Below are 26,435 nucleotides of genomic sequence, written 5' to 3'. Positions count from 1 at the left end.
TATTTTCATATGATCTTCAATCCAGTGAAAAAGTCACTTGAAAGATACCTGATGGTTTACTACAACGAAATTCATGCACAAAATTTAGATATATTCGTTCATTTTTGAGGACGTGTCATATAGGAACATGGCGTTATCATAAATAAAGTGTCAAATAAATTTAACAACTAATGAAGATTTTATAAATTAACATAACATATTTAGAATTACATGAGAAATTTTTACATTAGAAGTTTTAAAAATTACTGATATATATAATTTTGTAATAATATATATTTCAAATATAAATACCTTAAGCAGTACAAGCTTTAACTAAATTATCATTTATTTATTTTATTTTAAAACAGTGAGAAATAGTATATTGTAATGAAATAATTATAACAAAATAATTATACCATACAGTACTGGATAATAATAAAATATAATATATTTAGAAGTTTTTCAATAGAATGTTCTATAAGTGTAGCTTTATATCTTAATTTTTGTTGTTGTTATTATGCTAAACAAAATTATTTGCGTTTATTATGTCTCATTAAACTATATCAAAATAAAATTAATTAGTGTTTTATTGTTCCTGATAAAACGAAAATCTTAAAGTTGTTGATGTACTATTGATAAAGTGAGATTATCTTTGTATTTAATCAAACATATTTTTAAACTTGGTACACTCTAATTTATATCATACATGTTCCAATAGATTTGTTTAAAATATTAAAACATTTCATATAAACATAATTACTATAATGAAGTTATCATTAGATATTTAAAGATTTGTGTAATTTACAAATTTTCTAGATTAGTTAAAAATATTTCAAATGTAAAATAATAGGGAAAAGTATTTATAAAATTATTTGACTGTCTGTATATTCAGACTGAACAAAAAAGTGAATATGATATACAATTGGTTGTGATGTAATTGTTAATATATTTCCATCTTTCTTTCATCTAAAGAATCGCTGTAAAATGCAACTATCGGTACTTTTTCTTTTAACTGATTTCAGAACGTATCTGATATAAGTCACTTGCTGAATATAGTGAAGATTTACTCTTCTACTTATTCGTCTCCAATGGAAATCCGTTTAAGATGGCGTCACTCATTGACAACTATGAGCAACAATACGCCGTTTTGACAGCTGACATCACCGCTAAAATTGGTAGAATAAGAAAGCAAAACGGCAGTAAGTACAAGGAAAACAGAATCATACTAATTCTTTTATTACAAAGCATAAATCATTATTTTTGAACTGAACAGTATCTATTCTGTGACATTATTAAACAACAATAATCGATACACGTGACGTAATTTACAGGTGAGAAAAGAGCATTCATTCAAGATGTGGACAGACAGATTGAAGAGGCTCAAGAACTGGTAAAATGAAACATCTGTTTTCTCTTTTGCTTTAACATAATTTTAAGAAATCAAAATTTCAAATTATAAGAAATTTCGAAAAATTTGTATCTTTTGTTTCGGGGTTAGGATTGATTTTTCATCTAGTTTTATCTTCTCATAAATGTAAAAACGAATAAAATGAAAAAATCGTTTATTTTAATGCCTTTCTTGCACTAAAATTAAGTAACTTTGTAAGTTTATAAGAGTTCTCATTATATTTGTATCTTTATTCATAGCTTGAGCAAATGGAACTGGAGGTTCGTGGGGTGAATGGTACAGCTCGTGATCGCTTACGCGGTCGAGTAGAAAGTCATAGAGCAGAATTGAAACGATTAACACAAGAATTTCATTCAGCCAAAAAATCAAAGGATGAAAGTATTGAAATAAACAGGGAAGATTCATGGGAGAATAATATCACTGAGGATCAGAAAAAACGATTGTTAGATACCTCAGACCGAATAGATAGCTCAGGAAGAAGTTTACAAAATGGATATCGAATGGTATTAGAAACAGAAGAAATTGGTTCTCAAGTATTAAAGGAGCTGCACGAGCAAAGAGAGACAATTCAGAAAGGAAGAGCAAGAGTAAGACATTTGTTTTACTTCATATAATAAATAGTTCCTACACCTTTGTGAATGGATTCCTTTGTTACTATTGTATTAATATCACTAATGACATTAAATATATACTTCTTTTTCTTATTTCAGTTACGAGAAACAGATGCAGAGCTGGGTCGTGGTTCACGTTTACTCTCAGGAATGATTTTTAGAAGTCTTCAGCAAAGAATTATTTTAGCAGTTGTAGCATTAACGCTTATAATTGTTGCTTGCATTGTCATGTACTATAGCTTTAAATCTAAAAGTTAAAGATGAGAGTAGAAAGGAACCCTTTTTGGTTGGGATATTGGTTCAGAAGCTATATTTAATATTCACTGAGTTTCAGGTATTATGATCATTGAATACGACGTTTGTTAGGGGATTTTAAGTTATTCATTGAAGGAATGTTATACCATATCCTTTTATTAATCTTTTTACTTGTTTGAAGTATTTAATATCATTATAATTTAAGTATTTTGTGTTCACTAATCTTAATCATAATTTCATTATCAATTAAGGTAGATCTCGTATTATTACACAATAAAAATCGCTTAAATTTGACGGGATACCGCCAAACAGTGAGAAAAAAGTTGTAATATATTATTAGTAATTATAAAAAGTTCCGTTGTCCAACAGTGTTGTCAGTGAACATTGTTCAAAAGCAGAATTTATTAAAATGTTTCAAAGTATTTAGAATCACTTTACTACTTTTCAAGTCGTCCGTTTTTGCAATCTATTATGTAAATCTCAAGTTTGTTTTCCATATCGCGCATGTGCTCGATTGCATTTTACGGAAACGAATAATATACAGTTTTAACATACTTTACTTTGTACTAAATCGTAATTCAGAGTTCAATTAGTTATTGTTATCGATAAAAATATACATCTATAGTGTACCGTTAGGTGAGTCGTAAAAGCGGTAATAATCTGTATCAAAATACAAGGATAGGGAAACGAAGAAGACTGTAAATACACGTGACAAGTATCGAAGGATGATTATAGTCAAGAGAAAACGAGACGCGCCTAATAATAATCCATTTTATTATAATGTTATCGATTACCTTAATAGCCTAAACGGTGTTTTCCTTTTGTTTTTCTTTTTTTTTTTTTTTTTGCGTCGCTATGTACTTATGAAGGGACATAATAAAAGTATCGCGGGATAACGGATATTCGATGGTGGAAGTGATTTCTTTGTGAATGCGACGCAAATGCGTCCTGATCCTTCTTCGCGTTGTTGTTCCTGATGCTAATGAAAACAGAATCATAGTTGATGTTCAGTCTGATCAGGCCAAATGTCGATAAAGATCTTCTATCTGTGGCTTGAAATACTCTTTCAACTGAGGTCGTTTCATTTTTAATGTTGGTGTGAGGAGGCCATTTTGCACGGAGAACGGATCCGGATGTAGATAAATATCTTTCACCTTATCAACAGAAATAACAGTGTTGCATGTGATTTTTAATTTAGACAAAGAAATAAATATTATTTAATAATTTATAATATTTAATCATTAATCAAATTATTTCATTTTTTAGTTAAGCTTTTATCTATCAGTTTCAAATGTATCTATTAATCAGTAACAATAATGAGTTAAATAACAAATTAATCTGCAATAAGAAATTAAAAATTATCGAATCTTTTCAGAAGATATTTAGACACAAAATGTATCTCCTTATAATTATTTTTTTGTAAATACTATCATATAAGTAAATTCTTTCTTTGCCATTAGAAAAATTGAAATAATTTTTAGACAATAATTATAGAATATTTTTTTTTTTTTTTTAAAGGACACATAGTTATATTTAAATATTATGAATATCTTCATCGTAAAAATATTTTAATTTACCTTAATAAATTTTTTCTTCATTTTTCCTCGTAAACGGAAAGAAATGAAGAAATGAGAAAGTGAACGAGGAAATATTGCTTTTCGCAGTAAAACTATCGGTAGATTTAATTTTTCTTACCTGTTCAAAAGATTTGAGACCAGCTTCTTTCCCCCACGAAAGCATGTCGTCCATGATTAATTGTTTGACTTGCGGATTAGCACATAATACGCTTAGCGTTCCTGGTACACCGTTCTCCACTGCCCAACATTTTACAACGTCTACATCTGGTATTACTATTCCTACGACGCAAGACTTGAGGGATTCACCGTGGAGGAATACTTGATGAACATATTGACTGCGTAAATAAATATTCTCGATTTTCTCTGGTACTATATATTCTCCTTGCGAAAGTTTGAAGGTGTGTTTCCTTCGATCGATTATTTTAAGCGTCCCATTCTGTAAAAAAAGAAAGAAAAGAAAAATGGATTCCATTAGCTGGTATTAATCGACTAAATATCTATTTAAGTAGCAGAATATTGTGACAATAGTAGAAACTTTATTGTTGAAAAGGAAGAATAAATTGGTTAAATTAAATTATTTCAAAGTGAAGTCAAATATTGTTCAAAAAAAGAAGTTTATTTGGAGAAAAGACTCCAATGAAAAGTGATGCGATATTTTAAATACATATATCTTTTATAACAATGTTACTTAAATTAGGAGAAAAGTAAACTTAAGCTCGAATAATTCTTTCATAGTAGCATTCATAGAAATTTTCATACTAATTTTAATTGCGTAAATTAAATATGGACTTTTATTTCATTAGACATGTATTTTTTAATTTTTAATGAAGTAACAATCGATATGATAGAGTTAATAGTCAGTTCTGCTTATGGAAAAACATTTACTTCTAGCAGTAATGTTAGAAATAAAAATCAGAAACGTATATATAAAATTCCAATAATTACAAATTTTACAAGATAGTTTAAGAATTGTTTAATATCTCCGATATTTCAAAAAAGGAAAGGTTAATGTAGGCGTCTTGTAAATGAAATATATTAGAAAATATATTATTTGTAAATATATTTAATAAATAAAGTATCGATAAGTTATTAAATATATTTAATAAAATATATCAAATATATTAGAAGAATATATTTAATGATATTTCTTTGTCTTACAGGTAACCACATGCCAACGTCACCGGTATGATGCCAACCGAATTCGTCGATAACTTGTGCAGTTCTTTCGGGATCCTTGAAGTATCCCACGAACACATTAGTGCCTTTGACGCACACTTCACCTTGGTTCTTCTTGGCATAATATTCCATTTCCGGAACGTCCACCAACTTAATGCAGCAACAGGGGACAGGTGGCCCTACGTGTTCCGGTACAGGATCACCCTGTAAAATTAATACAAGAATATAAGATATTAGATCTCTAGTACCATAGATACGAGATGCATTTCTAATATCCTTATGCTTAATGCTCTACGCTTTTAAACCGAGGATTCATCCAGGTGAATGCCTCGTAGTTACGCGAAATGTTCGCTGGAAATATTGTTAAGTCGTTATATAACATGCGTTACATAAATAGATCATTCCCGGAATAAATATGAGGGAAGTAAAAATGTAACGAAAGAAAGTATCCAATGGTAAGTTATTTTTGTTCAAATGCAAGTTCAAGCTTACTAGAGGAATGTTTAGAAGACATTCGCATTCGTATGGTATTTAATCTGTTCAGTCATCAACCTTTGAAACGTTTGTATAATTCAATGATTTACTTCAATTTCTGTTTTCACATTACTCATTCGACTGAAAATTGCAGGTCACGATATCCCATTTAAATCGACTAGCTAACATCGAGCACACTATTCGAACATCGTATTAGGATGTCATTAGGATGTATATCAGTCGCGACATCTGGTGAAGACATATTATAAGTGAAACATCCTGTCACCGTAAGCTGAGCAATTACTTATTGCTTGAAATCACTGGACATTGTGCACATTGGAGCAGAATGCTAAATGTTTAAGTAAATTCCAACATCCTCTCGAGGAATGAAATTTGGAGCATAATTCGTCTCATGTACCCCAGATACGGGAGGACTATGCAACATTTGAGATTAAACGAATCAACGTAACTATTGGCAACTCAGCACGGAAGGATGGAACATTTCACAGTAGTTGCAGACGCGTATATATTTACACAAGCGATTGTAGAACTGACGTGGGCCACCACGTGCTTTGGCGCGTGGTTGCAACATTTTTCTCGCCGACCAGCCCGGTACGAATATATCTACGCCCGTATATAAATAATGGCTGGTGTCGTCTAGCTACATCGACATCTGCAAATATGCCAAGAATAGTTAGCATGCGTGTCACTTGATCGTTAGTCAGTACTCGATCGAAATCGAATGATCTCATCGCGTGTTCATCATTGTTTCCTGATTCACCGGTTTCTGTTCGTGTGTTCCTCCCGGGAATCGCCTGGATTAATAATAGACTTTGTTCCCCACGTGACACTTATGCTGATTGATGTTTCAAAAAAGATGTTAGGTAGCTTTAGTTACTGTTTTCATGGAATTATGTATTATTTATTCAACGTTCAATCAGATTGTATGTAAAGCTCATAGGAAAAGTGGTATAAGTATAATTCCTTTCTCTAGGAAGGTTAGGAAAGATTATGTAGAATGTATAATTATTTAGGGAGTTCTATAGTCAGTCCTTGAGCTTTTTATGGGTACTATGTTATTCCAATATGTTGTAATATTTGGAAGCATACAAATTTGCCTATTGGAGTTTAATGTTATGTACTGTCTTCTTTTTAAAGTAGAGTCTTCATTATTTATGCCAATTTTCTTATGGGGACTCTGAGTAACTATGTATTCTAATTTACAGTTGTTAAAATTTTATGAAAATTACTATGGCTTGTATTAAGTGATTGTTATGCTACTAGTTAAAGTCATATTGGATTGACAACATTCTTATAATAGTCAGTTTTCTATATTCATAGTTGTATAAGTTGTTTTTATTAGTCTCATAAGACTAATACAATTCCTATTTAAAATCACAAATTCACCAAAATAATTTAGACTTTAAGTTTTACTGTACCGAATGTTGTGGAAAGAAGTTATTGTTGAAATACATTTTACTGTTGCAATTAACTTAGCCTTGAAAGGTTTCTTTTCAAATTTGAGTAAATATTAAAATGCTGACAATTTTTATTGCTTTACACTAACACTGCTATTATAGAATACCCCCGAAAAGTGAATCTAAAAGAAGCAAAGATGTTGCCATATATTTATGATAATATTTCACACACTATATTTAATCTATCAAACAGTGTATCATTTTTGAAAATTATGGTTGCAGCTTTACGCAAAATTATTTCAATGGAAATTCTAATTTACCAAATTTTCCATTTTAGCACTAATTTTTCAAATTTTATTACTCCATCTTTCCATTTAACTTCATTTAATTTCTAACAATAATGGAATATCTAATACGATATTGTAATTTTTCATAAAATAACTCAAAGGCTTTTGACATTTTCGATAATTCTTTTCAATCAAACTGAAATTGCCATGTATTTGCAGCAAACTAAACATTGCAAGAATCTTAGGTGTAAATAATAAGCGTATATTGTAACTCGGTAATAATTTTCGGATAATTTATTTTTTTTTTAAGTAACGACTTGTTTTTGTAGCCCACTAAAGACTATAACCCGCGATTTAAGCTCAACGGGTGCACGAGCGATTTATTTACGGAGCGTTTATTGACCGGCTCTTTCGACGGAGAGACGCGACTATGTATTTGCTTCGAGCTAAGACGTCTGTTAACATACACCACGCTTATTCCTCTCTTTGCATTCCATACGCTATATAACATTACTTGTGTAAGACACGGTTAAACGACAAGCGTACTTGAACGTAACTCAATGGCTTGAAATCAACGTTGATACCTTTGGCTACGTGCAATCTCGAGTCCTAGGAGGACGTTGAATTTGCAGGTTATTAAATATGTTTCCTAAATATTGTCGTAATAGATGCTATAGGTTATATTTATAATATTAATTATAAAGAATAAAGTTAAAAGCTATTTTAATTAATGGTAAAATAGGTAATTTGAATGCAATGGTACCATGCACAGACAAACTGCCATCTATGGCAGTTAGAAAATGCCAACCAGTTAGTACTACAAGGGTCATAAATAGTATTTGTAATGTGAAATAATGTTAAATTTGTATTGAATAATATTAATTTAATATTAATTATTTTAAAAAAAAGAAAAACATATGGATGATTTAAAATTTATTAAAAAAGAAAATGATGTAGATTCTCTGTGAAATTTTATATTTTTATATTATGAAAGAAGGATAATTTAAGATATGCAAAAAGCTGACTTTGGTGTTAAAAAATCATAGTGTTATTAAACGTGAGAAATAACATTTTTTGGAGTATCTGCATGTGAAAGTTGTCAACAGCATTTGTGATGCTATTTCTAGAATCCACTTCGAATTCAAAGTCAAAGTTTCGACAAATATTAAACATAAATATTCCGATTAAAATAACCTTCTTACGTGAAACCAAACCATAGACAACTATTTTTATTACGAAAACATTTTCTAAATTTGTATTATTATGCATTCTATCATTGTCGACCAAATAAATAATACCCATCTTTTAAACAAACATTTTTGTTTTCGAGAATGACATCAAGCTATTGATATCTTATCATATGTATAATGAAATAAAAATTAAATACAGTGGAGAATCCAAAAAATAAATAATAATAAAAATAATAAAAAATAATAAGATGGAATAGAATAGAATAATTATCTGATTAAAAATAACTCATAATTTAACCAACTGTTTAACCTTATCACAGATACACTGTAAACACTCCAATGTTAGCGTGTGTACTATTATTTACCTAATGAATTATAGTTAAAAATTATGCTTAAAAGATAAACTGCTTTCAAAATTTGTTTAAGATTTAAAAAAAACTATGAAAATCAGCTTTGTTTAATTGATTCAGAAATATGATTTAATTCAAAATAAAATGAAAATATAATTACCATAAATATTATTAATTATTCATTCTCTACCAAAAATATATCAGTATAGTATGTTCATGCTCGTTAAAATGCATCACTCATCAAGAGCCCTCTATTTCTTCAACAGTATACCATCACCATTTTCCTCCACCAGTTACCATCAACAAACAACCTGAGAGTTCAATGTACAGAGTAATCCTCTCTCCAGAGAATTCGAAACAGTACCGTTACAAAAACATTGTACTGGGAACGTCCACATTACTCTCGTATAGGTGATTAATTAACTCATGTGCTAATTAGGTAAAACTAATTAGCAGATTATACATATTCTCATACACGAAAGTATTCGATTTGCTACGTTTCACGAGTGAAATATGTTCATACAACTCTGTGATTGTACGGAAAAATGCCACATGTCACAATTTCTAAAAATTTTAATTTATATATATTTATGAATTAATAATTATGAACGTGATATATACACACTCAAAGGTATATGTAGGGTAATTTGTTCGCCAATGGACTCGGAGTTATTACCGCCACCTAAACACCATTAAAGTTCGTCCTATGTACTTACACACTAATCTAACGAATGTACATATCTAGCGACATCTGTTTGCGTATATAAGTCAGTTATAAAATTTCAAGTATTAAGGATTTCTGAATAGATCTACCTTTGAGTCCACAATCGAACGAATTACCCTGTATGTAAAAATATAGGATGCCCAAAATTCACGCAAGATTTAAATTTCACGCCATTTGCGCGGTACAGTATTGCCAATGATAGAAAAATAAACAGCGTGACAGCTGACAGTTCAAGGTTATAAAAAATGGCGCGCTACGTGAAAGAACAACGTGTCTTCATTGTTAAGCAATATTTACAATTTTTGTAAATATTTACAACTTAATATTTAAAATTTAATATTTAACAACTTAATGTTTAACAGCCTAATATTTACAATTTAAAAATTAAACTGCGTTTTCTATCAAAATTACGTGAATTTTTGGACACCCGTTATATATACGCATATATGAATCGTCTTATCATTCATTCCAACCTGAACAGTGAGAGTGATCGGTGCACCACACTCGGTCTGTCCGTACCCCTCGACGACCAAGCAGCCGAGGGCGCATCTGGTGAAGGTGAGCACGTTTCCTGCCAACGGTGCAGAGCCAACGAGCATCAGCCTCAGCCTCCCTCCCGTCGACTCCTTGATCTTCCCGAAGGCCAGCTTGTCCCACACGCTGTTGTTCCTGATGATTCCTTTCTTCAGCTCCGCCTCCTTCGCCCGCATGCCCAAGCTGAACACCATCTTCTTCATGCACGAGCTACCAAGTTCCGTTTGGACCTGCAAAGTACCGATTGGTCACTATACCTGCTATATTTAACATGGCTGATGAAACGAACCAGCTGAACTGCGTTCACGAGGAGTCCTGACAAATTTGGGACACGAATGCTAACTTGTTCGAGCGAACAATTCGCAGGTAGCGATTTCACAGGAAGAAATCTTAATTGAAGATGCAAGTGGAGTTGATGATAGTCAAAATGGTGGACGGAATGTTAGGAACCGTATATTGACATGTTACTACACGTGATATACAATTAATAATTATTCTTTGCAATTATTTGCAATTATTTCCTTGCCTATTTGAATGCATTCTTTCACCTATGTGAAAGGGTCTGGAGTAGCCTAACCTTTAGAGGTTAAGCTGTATCTTTGCAAATTGAACTGTCATCACTATATCGTTAATTCGATGTTCATAAGCAACGTGTCATGAGATCCAGTAAGAAACCAAGTGATCATGATCCTGTGATCGTAAAAAAATTTGTGGAATTTTTTACTCAATTTGACTCATTTGACTCAGGATGTCAGAGATTCGCGAGCTCTCGAGTCGAAGATCGACTGCTCTTGCACTCCTTACGATCGTAAATTGGATTTTGATCGCGAGGAAAATTCGATTTCTAACTTGTATAGTTTCACGGCTCGTTTGAGATCTATTTCCGAGTGATTTATTCCTGAATCTGAACCACGCGTGAATGGGCGATTTCCACGAGGAAAAGCTGTTTACTGACACCGGTGAGTTATGCGATCTGGATACTTGGGAGTTGCTTGTTTGAGGAGTTTGACGGTTTAGCGAAGCGCGAGATTTATGGTTCGTTTTATTTAGATTTTGATGTATGCTGGTCGAAATTCTTTGATGCGATTTTTAATCGGCCACGGTGTCTTTATTTCGATTGGTTGAACCTCGGAATGACGATCAGCAATATGAAAAGGTCTCGAGGGAAATGTTAGACGGTGAATGTGGTTTTCAGGTAAATATCGTGGTCTTTTTTTAGAATTAGACGAACATATTGAATGTTTGGTGGCTGGTGGATTCTCAGGTGTTGCATTCATTTACGGCTCTAAATAAAATCATGCCACCAGGCTATTTTTGCGGATATGTTTACGTGTTGCGAATTCAAGAACAGAATAGAGTCACGTGTTTTTGCAGGGATTTCGCGTATCAAAAGCAGTAATCCTTGCATCAGACTTCAAAATTCCGTCGTTAAATAATAACGAAACGTCGTTGCTTGTAATGCCTTGCATAAATCTATGTTAATAGACAATATTGCTATTTTAGGTACTGTGTTTGGCTAATTCTAAGCCATTTAATCTACCATTTCTTCATATCCTATCAAATTTTATTCAAAGTTCAATATGCTTTTGTTGAATTTAATATTCAAATCATTTTTAATTAAATTTAATATCTATTTATTTACGTAATCTTTCCAATTTCGATACTATCGTACTATTATTACGATTCGTACTATTTTCGTCGCAATTTTAAATTTTATTTATTTTCGTAAATTGACTTTTTAAAAAAATATATTTTTCAAGTTATTTAAGGTTCTGAGAATTCTGTTTCCTCCGCTAAATTTAATAATGAAATTTAATAAAATGGAAAATTCGAAATAAATTTCACTGCTCTTAGGAAATTAAGAAAAATAATTTTTCATGGCGACTACTATAAAAACCACTGTAAAAACCATAAAAGTCACTGGTTATATACCGTAACTATTTTAAGTATTGTTTAATATCTATATTACAATTTTTCTATTATTTTTGTTACGAGAAACATAATGTTTATAATATTATAGAATTTAATGTGACTTTTAATATATATTTCCTATAATATTATATTTATATAGTATATACTACAAATAGTTATATCTCAACTACCACGCTTTAAAATTAAAATTAAAATTTAATTTTAATTTTTATTTTTTCGGATTCTTTCCACGGATTATTAAAGTTAAAGGAACCGTAAATTTGCGAAACAAATGCGTTAGGGTCGCATTTAATACGTGGATTTATCATGACAGAACTCGCAAATTCCATTCATTCGAGATCTCAGGGTCAAGTTGGGTGGTGAGATCGCCTCCACCTGTTTCGTTGCGCTATGCCTGTCACCCACGATTTGCATTTGCCAGTACAGTCTCGAAATATATTTCGTAACGCTAACCTTAATAAATCTGACGTGTGTACTTGACGTGTCGATTTACTACCAAGAAAACATTTTCGTTCTGAAAATGTAAAAACCTTTAAAGAAGAATATCACTGTCAGACACTTTAGCCGATTACTATTGGATTACTAGACATATGTTCATCTGTTACATTCATTTATTACAGACAGTGCTAGTATTATATATTAACAACGTGACAAGATAAGTAGATTTTTATTATCGTTACACAATTCTGAGGTAACTTGTGTTTAAAGAGACTTTCAGTCTTTGAAGGTGACTGATTGTGAGGATAATAAATCTTGCTTGGAATTCGAAATATCCGTGAATCATCGAAGAGAGAAGTGTGAGTGATGTACATGTGGTTTTTTGGATTAATATGAAATATTTGCCTATTTCTATTTTTGTTGAGAATGTAAAAATAGAAATTGTAGAAATATACAATTTATATTTTGTAGAATATATTTTTTATAAAATCTATTCTATAATTTATTAAAGAATTAGTTTATATAGTAGAATTGTTTATAATTTATTTATAATTTAACAGAATATTTCATAGAATATAACTTTAGTTAAATATTCAATAAATAAATCTGAATAATAAGTAATATATTAAATATACGACTTCATAAATTATATTATGTTTCTCGTAAGCTTCCCAAACCTATCGATAACTTATATTCTATAAATCTGGAAGCGTCGACGTCGAAGTGACATCATAAAGTGTCAAATATTCATAGATAACTGAAAAGTTATTTATGTTAAGGAATACGAAGCGTATACGTGATTTACTACTTCCTAACCTCCCACGAGTGGCCATCAGAAGTTCAAGAAATGTCCACGCAGCGCTGGTGTATCTCCAAACACAACATAAATCAAATCAATTCCTATTTCTCCGAATTTAATACATTTTGTGGGTCACCTTAAGCAGCCAAAGCAAATAAAATTATCGTTAAGCATGTTTAAATTTAAGCTTGACCAACTAGTAATAATAATCAATATCACCTCCTGTCATTAAATATCCTAGCATAATTCTTCCACGCGTATTGGAAATAATTCTTTCTTAAGACATCAAATACACAAATTATTTGCTTTTTCAAAAATATCAGAAGAGAAATGGTTAACCATCCTGTCTCAACAAGATGGATAGAAAATAAGACGAAAATGTTTTATCAATGAATTAACCACAAGTATTACTTCCTCTAATCAAATATTTCAATGAAATCTTTCCACTTAACCTAAAAATAATTTGCTCGTTACGTTCAATACGTTGATCATTCATTGTTTCAAAAATGGTAACGAAAGGAAGATCGGCAGCCATCTTGACCCAGCGAATAAATACGAAATGAACCAAGAACTTCGCGAATTATAAATTTAACCTTAAGTTTAATTTTCTCTCAACAAATATTTCAATGAAACCTTTACCCATTTAACCTAAAAATAATTTCCTCGTTGTGTTCAATACGTTGATCCTCCATTGCTTCAGAAATGGTAACGAAAGGAAGATCAGCAACCATCTTGACCCAGCGAATAAATACGAAATAAGCCAAGAACTTCGCGAATTACAAACCTAACCTCTCAATTTTCTCTCATTAAATATTCCAATGTAACCTTTTCAGCTGCGAATAATTTCACGACACGGAACGAGCAAATAGTCCATTGATCTGCAAAGGGTGGGGGAAATGAGGTTTATTATTTCGGCCATGAGGGCGTTTATAGAAGACATTTACGAAGCAATCTCGCGTCTGGACAATTTCGCTAATGCAACTGTCCATCAAACTCGAATGTGCCTGACGCGACCCGCAAATTCGTCAAATTATTTCTGGCACACCAACGGCGATTCATTAAGCATTTCACGACCGTCGGTCCGATAAATTGTCCGGAATAAATTACTTAGCGTGCACCCTTGCACTTTGACGGTTCGTTGAGTGTAAAAATATCACTCGATGGATGGTCGCTCGTTCGAAAACAAAATCGCTAGCGAATTCCGTGACTTCCGTGGAACGCGATTCCCTACGAGTTTGTTCAACGCCCGACTGTCCTTGCACCTCGATGAGAGCACTCGAAAATATCTCGTCTTCCGATACTCCGGTAACTTTGATCGCCAAGAATATCACTTGAGCAGCCGCCACTGCCTCTGAAATGGTAAACACGAAATTTCCTAAATACGTCCACATAAAGTGAAACGTCCATCTTGTTTAGATAAATGCCTTTGAAATCGATGACTGCTACTTTAGCGAGGCTTCGGGTGCAGTTTATTTGCGATGCTAAGATGATACTGAGATTATGTGATCAGTGACGAGTAATGGTAATGATCATTTTAAACTACTTTGAAACAGCCCACTCATCCTTCAAATCGTCGCTTCGAAAATAAGCAAACCCCACCTAGTGTCCAACGAGTACTCAGCAGCGACATCTACCCAGATCTCCAAGAAACCTAACTGTCAAACTGTAAACAATGGATTCTCGACGTATTTACCAGATGCTGACTGGTACACGAAGTTGGAAAGAAATCGGCGAAGTTTGTAATTGTCTCACCTTGTCGTACATCCGATTCAACAGCCTGGGAACCGCTGGCATCACAGTAGGCCTCAAGGCTTTCATATCCTCGGGCAACATTTTGATGTCACCGCTGTAAAAGCCCACGGACCCGCCCACCATGTACATGCCATTCTCGCAGCAACGTTCCAACATGTGTGCCAGAGGCAAGAAGCTGATCATCGTGTCCTTGTACGAGGGCCTGTGCTCGCCTAACTGCATCAGGACCGCGCTCACTCCGGCCATCACGTTGTGGTGCGTCAGCATCACGCCCTTGGGGTTCCCCGTGGTACCCGACGTGTAGCATATCGTGCATAGGTCGGTCAACTTGGGCGGCACTTCCGGGTAGTTCTTCTGGGCGCCTATCCGTTCCACGTCCTCGAACTTGAACAGCTCGACGCCACGGTTCTTCGCCCTCTGGTTCGTCGTTGGCCTCGTCTCTTTTATTATCACCATTTTTCTCAGGCATCTGGGTGAGAAGATGAAAGGCGATTAGTCGGGTTCGTCGTGCTCGGAAGAAGAACAGATGTCATATACGTGGGATTGGAACGAGAACGGCCTTGAAGGAGTATTAAGAGTGTTTGGGACGTAGGACAAAAGTGACCGCGTGCAAGAGGATCGATCGTAAGGGATATTTATGACAGAGTCGTGTGTGAGAAATGAGTAAAAATTTATGAATGAGTCTCTTACGAATTTGAACTACTATGCGTTCGAGAAAAGATGGCACTGCGCGTTTACATCTTCACAGCTGATTAATTCTGCTGACATTTCTTTGATCACAGGCTGTGATCGATATTGGTCGAAAACGGTGACGAAGATCATCGATCACTGTCTTTTCGGTCACTGTCTATGATCATGGGATTGTCAACGAAGTTAATCAGCCATGAGGATGTAAATACGCTGTGCCTTCTTTTCTCGAATGCACTATACTTGGCCCACAGAGGTCACGTGGGAGGTGCATGATCGAGGAAGAGTGTCTGGGTATGAAAAAAAACAGGGTGCAAAGTTAAATAAGGGTGCAAAGATACGAGCGAGTCAGTTTAAAGTCAGTTTTTAAATCAGAAGTCTTAAAGTCAGTTGGAAGAAAATTGTTAGTGTGTTGCATAGTTATTATTGTATTACCTTAATTATTATTATTCTATTTATAAAGCTTATTTTTGATCAATTAAGTATCGCAATATTATTCTAGTCGATCTCTACAACTATGATCTTAAATATATATCACGTGGTTTTATGTCTTCAAAAACTTTTTGGAAAGCTTCTTGGGAGAATGGGTGTTGAATCGTGACATCGTGAACTTTTGGCCATGTGACGAAGAGATTTAAGCCTGGAGTGGGGATCTTTACTTCTCCAAACGGTACCTAACCTAACATAACCTCTACGTCATCCTCACGGAGGAATAAGGAGCCCAAACCTAACCCAATCCAGGCTTGAATCTACTCGTCACATGACCAATAGTTCGATGACGTGATTCAACTCTCGATATCTCGATACTGCGAGTTAATCCGTGTAAATAGAGCGAAGATAATGGCAACATTGTGTAATTTTATAATTACTCACATCGCAATAAAAATAAACAATAAAAATTATTTACGAGATTATGGTATACGGATTCTGTATAACTAGTTTTAATATATATATATATATGTGTATACTGTAATATATAGAATATAAGTATAACTAGTTTTAATATAGTTATTTCTTATAAACCGCATTACTCTACATTAAGGTGAGTTTGCAATAAAAAGTCACGTTACTTTGCCGTGCCAAATGTTTCAGGACATTGCACGGAAATGTTTAAATTTGTCTCCAATACCGCGCGAGATTTGTAAATCGTGTCCGCGTCGATGTTGTGGAAAAAGCGTTTATATATTCATTCATGGCATAATGCCACTGCAACATACCAAGTATCAGTGTTCAAAATCGTGATTTGTATCACTGTTTGGTCGAAGCCTCATTAGACGATTGTCTTCCTTTAGACTATTTTTAAATGTAAAACAAGTTAACTTCGTCATTTTTTGTTTGAATTGCAATGCTATTTCTACTATAACAAAATAATATAATAATATTCAAAGATATTTAAACAAAAATAATTACAATAAACTATGGAAACTAGTAAAGTGTATTAATAATTCCTTTTTTAACTGTTGAACTTTATGGTACGTTTACACGAAGTGTCAAATCTTAATTTTCGTACATCTATGGTTAAATACTCTATGTAATCTATGTTTACTTAAAAGTGGATTTCATTTTATAAACTCTTCATAGATGTCTCTCAAACTTTGTTAAAATTCACAATATTACTAAACCCACGAACAACTATGTAGGAAACCCATTCAAAACTACCCAACACATCATCTCTTGACTCCAAGGATTCCTATTCAATTAAAATTCTACGAACACTTTTTTCGAAAATTTATTTCAAAATAATACTAAAACAATTTTGTTTATTAAAAGTATTAAATTAAATATTTCAGATTAGAAGAAACAATTGCATAATTCTCTTTTCATATTGTAATCTTATTTTATATTTTATATTCAATGTTTCTCAGACTTTGTCAAAATTCACAATATTCCTAAACCCATGAACAACTAGGAAACCCATCAAAAACTACCTAAAACATCATTTCCTGCCTCCAAGAATTCTTTCCAATTAAAATTCTACAAACACCTTTTCCACAAATTTATTTCGAGGCAAAACTAAAACAATTTTGTATTAATTAAAAATAATAACAAATTAAATATTTCAGACTAAAAGAAATAATCGCATAATTCTCTTTTTACATTGTAATCTTATTTTATATTTTACACTCAATATTTCTCTGACTTACTAAAAGAGACAGACAATACTAAAACAATTTTGCCTATTAAAAATAATAATAAATGAAACATTTCAGATTAGAAGAAACTATTGCATAATTCTCTTTATACACTGTCCATAGTGAATTTTACGTACCTTGGTGCTTTATCGAGCAGCAAGTTGCACTTCTTGTCATTTTCACAGACAACCAGGCTGATCTCAGCCTGGTTAATGATAAAGGCACAGGCATCAGGGCCCAGTGTGTCGTATAAGGGCACAACAGCCAAGGAGTACGTATAGCAAGCCTGTTCGGTGAGGATCCATTCCGGGCAATTTTGACTGTACAGACCCACGAGTGTATTTGATCCTGGCACCAGCCCCAGAGACACTAGGCCAGAGCCGAAATTCTTCGCCCTGAGCAGGGTCTCGTTGTAATGTAGCCACTGGTATGGTTTGTTTGGTCCATCCCGCCAGCCAAGACAGGGGCCGTTGTCTGCGTGACAAGAAGACCAGCCAACGAGTAACAGATAGATCAGACGATGAAGTTTCCTGACCAATTTGGCAATTCTGTTTAATTAGTAATAACCAAATGGGTGTTCACGTGTTTTCTGTATTTGGTAAATAAATAATAGCAGTAGGAATATTGAATGTTAGATTGTTTACACGAAGATATGGAATCCTGTAGGCTTTTGTTTATTATCGATTTGGTAACTTTGCCAAAGATTTTTATTGCATTTGGAAGTTTTATTACAATTTTAATTTTATCTAAATTTATTAGATTTAATTAAAATTTGTATTTTATTAAAATATTTTTATGTTTAATTATACTACTAATTTGTTAGACTTTTGTTCTAGATGAATAGCTGAAAATTTATGTTTTATTAATTAAATTATAAATTATAAATTATAATTAAATTATAATTAAATAAGTTTTATAATTAAATTAATTGCTGATATAATCATACAAAATTTAATAAATTAATTTAAATATTTAGAAATATATTTCTAAATATTATCAAAAATATGATATCAAGTTAATTATAAGTTTTTTAAACTTTTTATTAAAAACTAAACGAATTTTGAGAAATAAAGAGAGAAAAAATAAAAAATTGTTAGTATGATAGAATAAATAAATTAGTTAATACATTTACAGAAAATATATACATCAACAATTAAATCTATTTTATATAAATTTTATGTAAACGTATAATAACTATGTATGTACATACTTTTGTATCCTATAAACCCTCTTTTGTTATATATTTTAATTGTTGTTGTACTTGTTCTTTCTTTTATATTCTTCCATTGTGTTATAATTTTTATCCACTTTTTGTATTGATCTTTCGACAAATTTTTCAATTTTTCTCGATATATTTGTGTTTACTAAATAATAATTTGCTATTCTCTCACGTAAGTAACAACACCTTTGTCCACTGAACGATTTTCTAACGACATTAAGACTAAAGTAGTAAAGGAATCGTATACATATCTTTAAGCGTGTCACGAAAGTCTCGTGTCTCATGCTACGAGCTAATCTAGAGATCTTAATTGTAGCCAACTCTCACGTTAACGATAAATGATGGAGGAGACAACCGAGGAAGCCGAGTACAGTCTCGATGCAATGAAAGAAGAGAATTGATGAGAATGATATGTGCATTGTCGTGATTGAAACATGTTTATCACCTGGGTAATTATATGTCAATGTAATTTGTTTGACTATTAACACTAAACTGTTAGCAAACACAATTTACATCTCAATATTATGTGTACAAATAATGATAATAAAAGTGACGAATGAAAATAGTAAAACAATATAATGGAAATAATTAAATATACGAGTCAAAGTTATAATGAATTTTATAAATATTATAAATTATTTTTGCGTAATTTGTAATTCAGTAAGTAACACTTGCTATACAGAAATTATAAATAAATATTGGTTTATTGCAATGACTCGAATCAATAATAAATCTTAATAATTGCTCTTAGAATAATTGCCAAACTTAAATTTTGAACTTGATGTATAATTATATTCTATATTCTATTTATTTTGCAATAAAAATTGTCAATTTTTATAGTAATTTATATTAACATAATATTTTTAATATACGTTTCTTTCTAAATTAAACAATTTGATTAATTCTATAATACAATTGCAAGATATAAATATTTAATTAAATATAAATAAATGTTTACATTAAACAAGTTTATATTTATTTTTACCTAAAATAAGCTTCGCGAGTCGATATATTTTTGGACTATGTAACAACAGTGATATTTTTGAAAATATATCTTAAAACTAGTGCACGATTCTAGAAGACAAAGATAATAATTTATTAATAAATCCCATTAAAAGGTGTTGTATATTTTTCGTAGTTATAAATCCAAGACAAAAGTCAAGAAATCTTTGATTTCCAAAAGAAATAAACGAATCGAAACGCTGCAACATAAAAAGATTGCCAAACTTCAAATAAATTCTATTTATAAATTGTCTAATGAAATTTTAAATACGAATTCTACGTAATTTATTTCATTACGCTGCCTTTTATTTAACAAACTATAAATAACCGGAAATGAGTCATAATTATTTAGCTAAAACGAATTTTCTGATGCGTACCATATTTCACATTTTGAATCGCATAATATTATTTCAAGAATTATTCTACACCCATGAAATTAATATAACAACGTAAAATAAATTTCGTTGTCTAAAAATTGTATTTTGTGCCACAGTTTTTCAGGAAAATTTAATTTTCCACGATTCATATATTAAATAAGAGAATTAAAAATTGAAAAGTAAAAATATTTTGGATATTTATTGTGTAGAATTTCTAAAATATTCAGAAAAATATCAAAATATTCTAGGAAACTAATTACACCTGTGCCTCTATGACGTTTCAAGACATTTTGTTAAATGTAAATATGTAAAAAAAAAAAATTATTTTTTACACAATATTTATAACTGACTTTGAAAATAACAATCACAAAATTTATTACAAAATTTTTTAAATTAGGAATGTACCTAGCATTATGAATCCTTATACAATCATGAATGAATTATCTTAGCAATTGACATTTTACTACAAACTTGATTTACATATATAGACAAAAAAAAATAAAATCTATAGAAATATAAATCTTATACTAATTACAAGCAATTAGAATAGTTAGACCACTAATTTCTCCTAATTTCCTCCAAGTCCTTTCACTTTCATTGTTTCCAAGTACTAACTTGAACCCCATACTAATTGTCAACAAATGTAGCCACTTGAGAACCTAATTTACACTAACATCCTATCCATACTAACATTTACCTACAATTTGTATATACAACACAAAATTGACACGATAACGTAAACAACGACCATTCCCATTCGTTTCCCCATTGAACATCCGGATTCACTACTGTAACGAGGACCCCAACGCGTGGTCGTAATCAACCCTAACCAGCGCTACGACTCCATCGTTCCTAAGGGTACGACAGGTGTCCCGCGTGGGCTACATCGCGGGTTAAAAATACAAATCCGCTTCGCGAATGAAATAACAGCACGATGATACTCGGCTCGGCTGAATCGCGAGATGAATCGACACGAATGAAAAGGAAACAGTCGAGGTGCTCATTACCCAGCAGCGTTCACTGAGACGCGTTTGTCATTCGAACGTGACCAGGTAGCCACTTGCCAAGCGGTGCATTATGCTGGTCAGCTCTCGTTTATTTAAAACACGAACTCGAGACACGGACGCTCTCGAACGTGTTTCTGCGAGCAGCCTGGCCGAGCAGAGGAATCGGACTTACTGGACTCCTTGGCGCCTTTGCGGAAGCCGTCGTACAGGGTCCTCGTGTCCTCATGCACGAAGCTCACGAACTTCCCCTCCTTGCTGTCCTTATAAAACCTCGACACTCTGATCAGGTCGGTACCCTGCAAAACACACACGTTTGCACACGTGAAATCCGACGTATGCCTGTCTCCGTTACGTAATGGAATGCCAAGTGCAAATCTAAGTATAGAGAGCGCGGTGTGCGCGACTGGGACATTGCATTAGCGCGTGGACCCGATCCACCGAACTCGGAGCAATTGCTACCCTCGCGTCCAGGTCGCGAATCTGCTGGAAGAGATAGCGACCACGTCGCGGACATGTCCCCGGTGCTTCTTCCGCGCAGTCACGCGACGACCCGACTCGGCCAAGTCGCTTGTGCAACGAGTCTGCCCACCCACACACCAGCGAGCCTTCGGAAGCAGGCAGACTGGCCCGTGGATTTCGTCAGATCGTTCGTTCCGAGGCTTGGCGCGGGTAGCTAACGACGTGAAATCACGGGGAACCGTCTTCTATCGGGTCTACAGTCCAAATATTTTCTAGGGCACCCGGCATCCCATCCGATGGTCCTTGGAATATTTTCATTCAAGGATGATAGCTACGACTCGAACGGGAAACACTGATTAATGGAGGACCAAGAGGACACACTCCACCTTGACTGTGTCGGACTGATCGTTGAGGTCGATCGGTGGTCGAAGAGGCGGAGGGGAGAAGCAACTGGACGTCATGTCTCGGATGCTAGACGAACGTTGCACAGAGGAGGCCCGTTAGCACGAACGGCCACGGGCTGACGTAGGTCCCTTCAGCTGAAGATTTTGCCCGGGATACACGGTCACTCGAGACGGGGCCCGGACGGCCACGGGATCTACACCACCTATTCGTTCGCCGGAGCTCACCTCTCGATCACTTTGCTTGTCAGAAGCGCTACTGCTGCTGCTCCACCGAGAGGAGCGGCTGCTATCAGTAGCTCGCACATAAGACTAGCCGCTCGTCCAATCTCTCTACGACGATCTTCGACTATATTTAAATATAGTGGCCCGCTGGTGGAGCGAGCGTCGTCCTCGACAGCCACCGAACTTGTTGGATGATCGCCAGACGTGAAAAAATCGATCATCCATCGGACTTTGACGTAGAACGAACTGCTTGAAAGCGCTCGTTACAGGCACTTTCGCCAGCCGACGACAGCCGCTTCCTGGATCAACACTTGGGCTATCGTTATGATCGCGATTAATGCCGTCGTTCCAGTCAGTGATCGTGATTTAGGGAAAGTTTACGTTGGCTGAGCGTTCAATGTCGACTTCCGTCGTTCCGGGGTCTCTGTCTCCTGAGAGGTCTTCCGTTGCGGATTACGTAGGGATTAAGGCTGATAGTAAACACTATGTTGCAATGTAATAGGTTAAGTGTATATTAAGACTGTAATGTTGCAGAGTTCGTTTCGTCACGAGTATCTAGTAGATACGAATGTTTCGATGAGGTTTCCTTGGTCTTTATCTATCATTTTTAGTATAGTACAGTGAGACAGTTTCATTTGCTGCTAGAAATGCTCGTAACGTTTCTTAAACGAATTACATAAATACTTGTAGGAAGAATCAAATTTAGATAATTAGATATTTTACTATGTTCTTAACCGGATTTTTTAATGTGGACAGAAATTTGTTGCAAATATCGTTTAAGAATACTTTTCATTTTAGAAAATAAAAATGCAGAGATCACAGGTCAATTAACTTCCACTTATAATTTCTTCTTAATTTATCCTCCAATAGGTTTAATTTATCTACCTATTGGAGGTTTCATTTATTTACTCATAAAATTTTTAATTGTATTGACATTTTCGACTAATATCGTGATGAAACCTAATTGACAACTAATGACAAAACCTTTTGAAGGATAAGTTGTAATAATAATATTCCTCTTAATTTATTTAAATTCTATCGTCTCTCATTCTGCCATTCTCCTCTCTCTCTCTCTCTTTCTCTCTTTTTCTGCTATTTCTTATACAATTTTCATTACCTTATTATAATACAAATGCTTTTTGGGATTTTTAATGAAGATCTACATGATGAATCTAGTGTTCAGGCTATCTTCGATAATTTGTCACAGAATATTACAATTACAATATTATAAACTATTATTATTACTATTTACCTATAAAATTTTTAATTGTATTGACATTTTCGACTAATATCGTGGTGAGCTAATAATTTTACTTAAATGTAGGGATCAAAATCTATTGAAGAATAAGTTGTAATAATAATATACCTCTTAATTTATTTAAACTCCATCGTCTCTCATTCTGCCATACTCCTCTCTCTCTCTCTCTTTCTGCTATCAAGATATTATAATTATAATATTATAAACTATTATATATATATTTATAACTTCAAATTCTCTTAAATTTGATGTTAAGTTTGAGAAAATGAGACATTCTATAAAAGGAGGCTGTAGATTCATATTCCATCCATAAAATAGGATAAAAATTGAGACAAAAATTTTCTGAAACCACATCGTATCTTGGTCTCATACTTGGAAGTCACCCCAAAGATGTCTTCCCTCTACTAAAGCCTCGAGCCACAAGCATAACCATACTCAGCATATATCAATCTCTCGGGGTGGCTGGAGGTCGAGTGGTGGTCTGCGGATGATAAGGACATTCCAGCAGTAATTTCGAACCCTGCCTTTCTATTGGCAGCTATTTAAAAACGGTCCTTCAACCTCAGCCACCGACCAAGGATTCATCAGCAGTTGGATGCCAAATCCGATCGACTTCGGTTCGAAATCGATTTTTCACTTGTCCATCGCGAAGCCTCTAAATCACCAAGCATCCCACAGTGATCTCACCCATGAATCCCTTTCAGTACTTCTTCCTGGTCTGCGTAGGGACCTTCTGTGCCTACGGATTGTGGAAAACAGGCTCCCTCTCCTGGCAGACCTCGACCGTTCACGCGAAAGCATCCATCCAGTTCGACCTCTCCATCCCAGCCTCCTCGCCATCGGCTCTTCATCGATTCTCGAACAAAACCAACAGAAGAAGCATCGACAAAAGCCACAGGAAGTACAGAGGTGTGGTATCCAAGTACATGCTGGAGCTGTACCATCGGAGATCAGACGTGGACATAGTTCGAGCATTGGAACCTATCCACGTGTCAGGTCCAACCAATGATGGAGCCAGGATCCTGGTGTTCTCGGTGCCTCCAGTGGACCCTGACGAAACTCTAGAGACAGCTGAATTACTCGGCGTGGCTGGATCCATCCTCAGAGTACGTACCAACCACGTGAACGCTTCTGGAAGCTCTAAATCGAGGAGGGATGATAGCTGGAGAGCCTTCAACGTTACCTCTGCAGTGGCTACCAGGAGTGGTGGCGCTGTCAGCTTCCGAGTGTACGGTAGAGTTGGCTATCATCCCTGTGGGGATGGTCCAATCTTGCTACTCAGCTATACCAAGGTCAGGAAGAAGCGACCACGACGTTCCATTCAAGAAGAAGACACAGAGGAGACCGATGGTCCTCGAAGGAGACGCAAGAACTCCTGTAGACGTCGTTCCCTCTATGTAGACTTCGCGTTGATTGCCTATGACGAGTGGGTCGTTGCTCCACCTGGCTACGAGGCGTACCAGTGCTCTGGGAAGTGCTTCTATCCATTTGGGGACCATCTCAGCCCCACAAAACACGCGATCGTGCAGACATTGGTGCACGGAGCTCTGCAAGGTGTCGAGGGATCAAGCAAACCGGTTGGCAGGGCCTGTTGTGTACCGACCAGGTTAGCACCTACTAGTCTACTGTATCTGGATGCCAGTGGGACTTTGACTTATCAGTACGGGTACGAGGACATGGTTGTGGCTGAGTGCGGCTGTCGTTAAAATGACCAAGTTATGGTGTATACGTGGTACATGGGTTAAGTAATTGAAATGTGAAAAGAAAAGGTTCACAGGTTCAAAGGTGAAAAAGGTTTTGCTGTTTGATCGAGGATCTCATTGTTGATGAAGACACGTTGAAGAAGATATTTTGATAAATATAGCGAATTCTTCACTCGTGTGGCTCTTTTCTACGCGTTGCTCTAGTGTGAGTGGAGGATATTTTTAACCTTTTGATGGCAGTTTTGGTTCTATCTGTTATTTTTGGTAATATTTGATGTCTATATTAAGGTTAAGATTAGAAGAATATTTTTTCACTAAAGTTTGATGTGCTTAGTTATTAAAATTTCTAGAATGATTTATAGGTTAGGTAGGGATGTGGCATACATGTAATAGTTGCATTTGTTTGAATACGTAAAGTGTTAAATTGTTGTTGATAGACACGTAGCTGATCAGATAATTGTCTATGAAATTATATTAGTATTGGTATATTATTATCTAGTATTATATTAGTATTAGTATTAATACCTTTAGGTACAGCGCGCTCGTCCACCATTTTGTCTCCCGGATAAAACGCACGTAGCTCGATCTTCGCCTTATATCATTTTTGTTTTTGAATGTGGTTTAGGCGAAATAAATAAGAAATAAAGCAAAAGACGTATAATACCGTCCAAAATCATGATATCCACGAAAGGCACTATAATGCTGTACCATTCAAATTTTCAAATTGATATTTTCCACGAAAGCCACCATAGTGACGTACTGTTCAAATTTTCAAATTGGTGCTTTCCACGGATGCCATTATAGTAGCGTATCGTTCAAATTTTCAAATTGGTGCTTTCCACGGACGCCATTTTAGTGGCGCACCGTACCTAAAAGGTTAATGTCATATGAAAAGTGAAAAATTTATGGAAATTATACACCAAATGCTTCCTACACCCTTTTTTGACATCCATATAATTAATTTTTCTATATTTTTAACGTTTCTATATTTTTCCTTGATTAGTCTTACTAAATTTTCTTTCCTTTAATGGAAAGAGGGTTTAATTCGCCAATATTTTATT

At 34.2% G+C, this 26,435-nt stretch overlaps 3 protein-coding genes across 3 annotated transcripts; 2 read left to right on the top strand and 1 right to left on the bottom strand.

The window, feature by feature from the left end:
* The first annotated feature begins 1,069 nt into the window (after positions 1–1,069).
* Positions 1,070–5,064, top strand: Vti1a (Vesicle transport through interaction with t-SNAREs 1a). Its single transcript, XM_017902316.1, has 5 exons — positions 1,070–1,178; positions 1,311–1,369; positions 1,627–1,974; positions 2,098–2,332; positions 4,991–5,064. Exons 1-4 carry the CDS (start codon positions 1,085–1,087, stop codon positions 2,254–2,256), a joined length of 660 nt encoding a protein of 219 aa, XP_017757805.1. The 5' UTR covers positions 1,070–1,084; the 3' UTR covers positions 2,257–2,332; positions 4,991–5,064.
* Positions 3,009–22,513, bottom strand: LOC108549081 (long-chain-fatty-acid--CoA ligase 1). The gene is made up of 8 exons (XM_017902315.1): positions 22,174–22,513; positions 21,501–21,624; positions 17,861–18,197; positions 14,905–15,373; positions 9,923–10,213; positions 4,989–5,210; positions 3,949–4,266; positions 3,009–3,407 (listed from the first exon to the last, which is right to left on the bottom strand). The coding sequence occupies exons 1-8, from the start codon at positions 22,246–22,248 to the stop codon at positions 3,270–3,272; spliced, it is 1,974 nt and encodes a 657-aa protein (XP_017757804.1). The 5' UTR covers positions 22,249–22,513; the 3' UTR covers positions 3,009–3,269.
* A 1,847-nt stretch (positions 22,514–24,360) lies between these two features.
* Positions 24,361–25,377, top strand: LOC108549068 (growth/differentiation factor 2). The gene has a single exon (XM_017902287.1). The coding sequence runs from the start codon at positions 24,361–24,363 to the stop codon at positions 25,375–25,377; it is 1,017 nt and encodes a 338-aa protein (XP_017757776.1).
* The last annotated feature ends 1,058 nt before the right edge of the window (positions 25,378–26,435 follow it).

This window comes from Eufriesea mexicana, unplaced genomic scaffold, assembly GCF_001483705.2.
Source record: "Eufriesea mexicana isolate 0111107269 unplaced genomic scaffold, ASM148370v2 scaffold1801, whole genome shotgun sequence".
In the NCBI taxonomy this organism is placed as follows: domain Eukaryota; kingdom Metazoa; phylum Arthropoda; class Insecta; order Hymenoptera; family Apidae; genus Eufriesea; species Eufriesea mexicana.
Note: the sequence above shows the minus strand (reverse complement) of the source record. Positions and strands in the feature narration are given on the sequence as shown.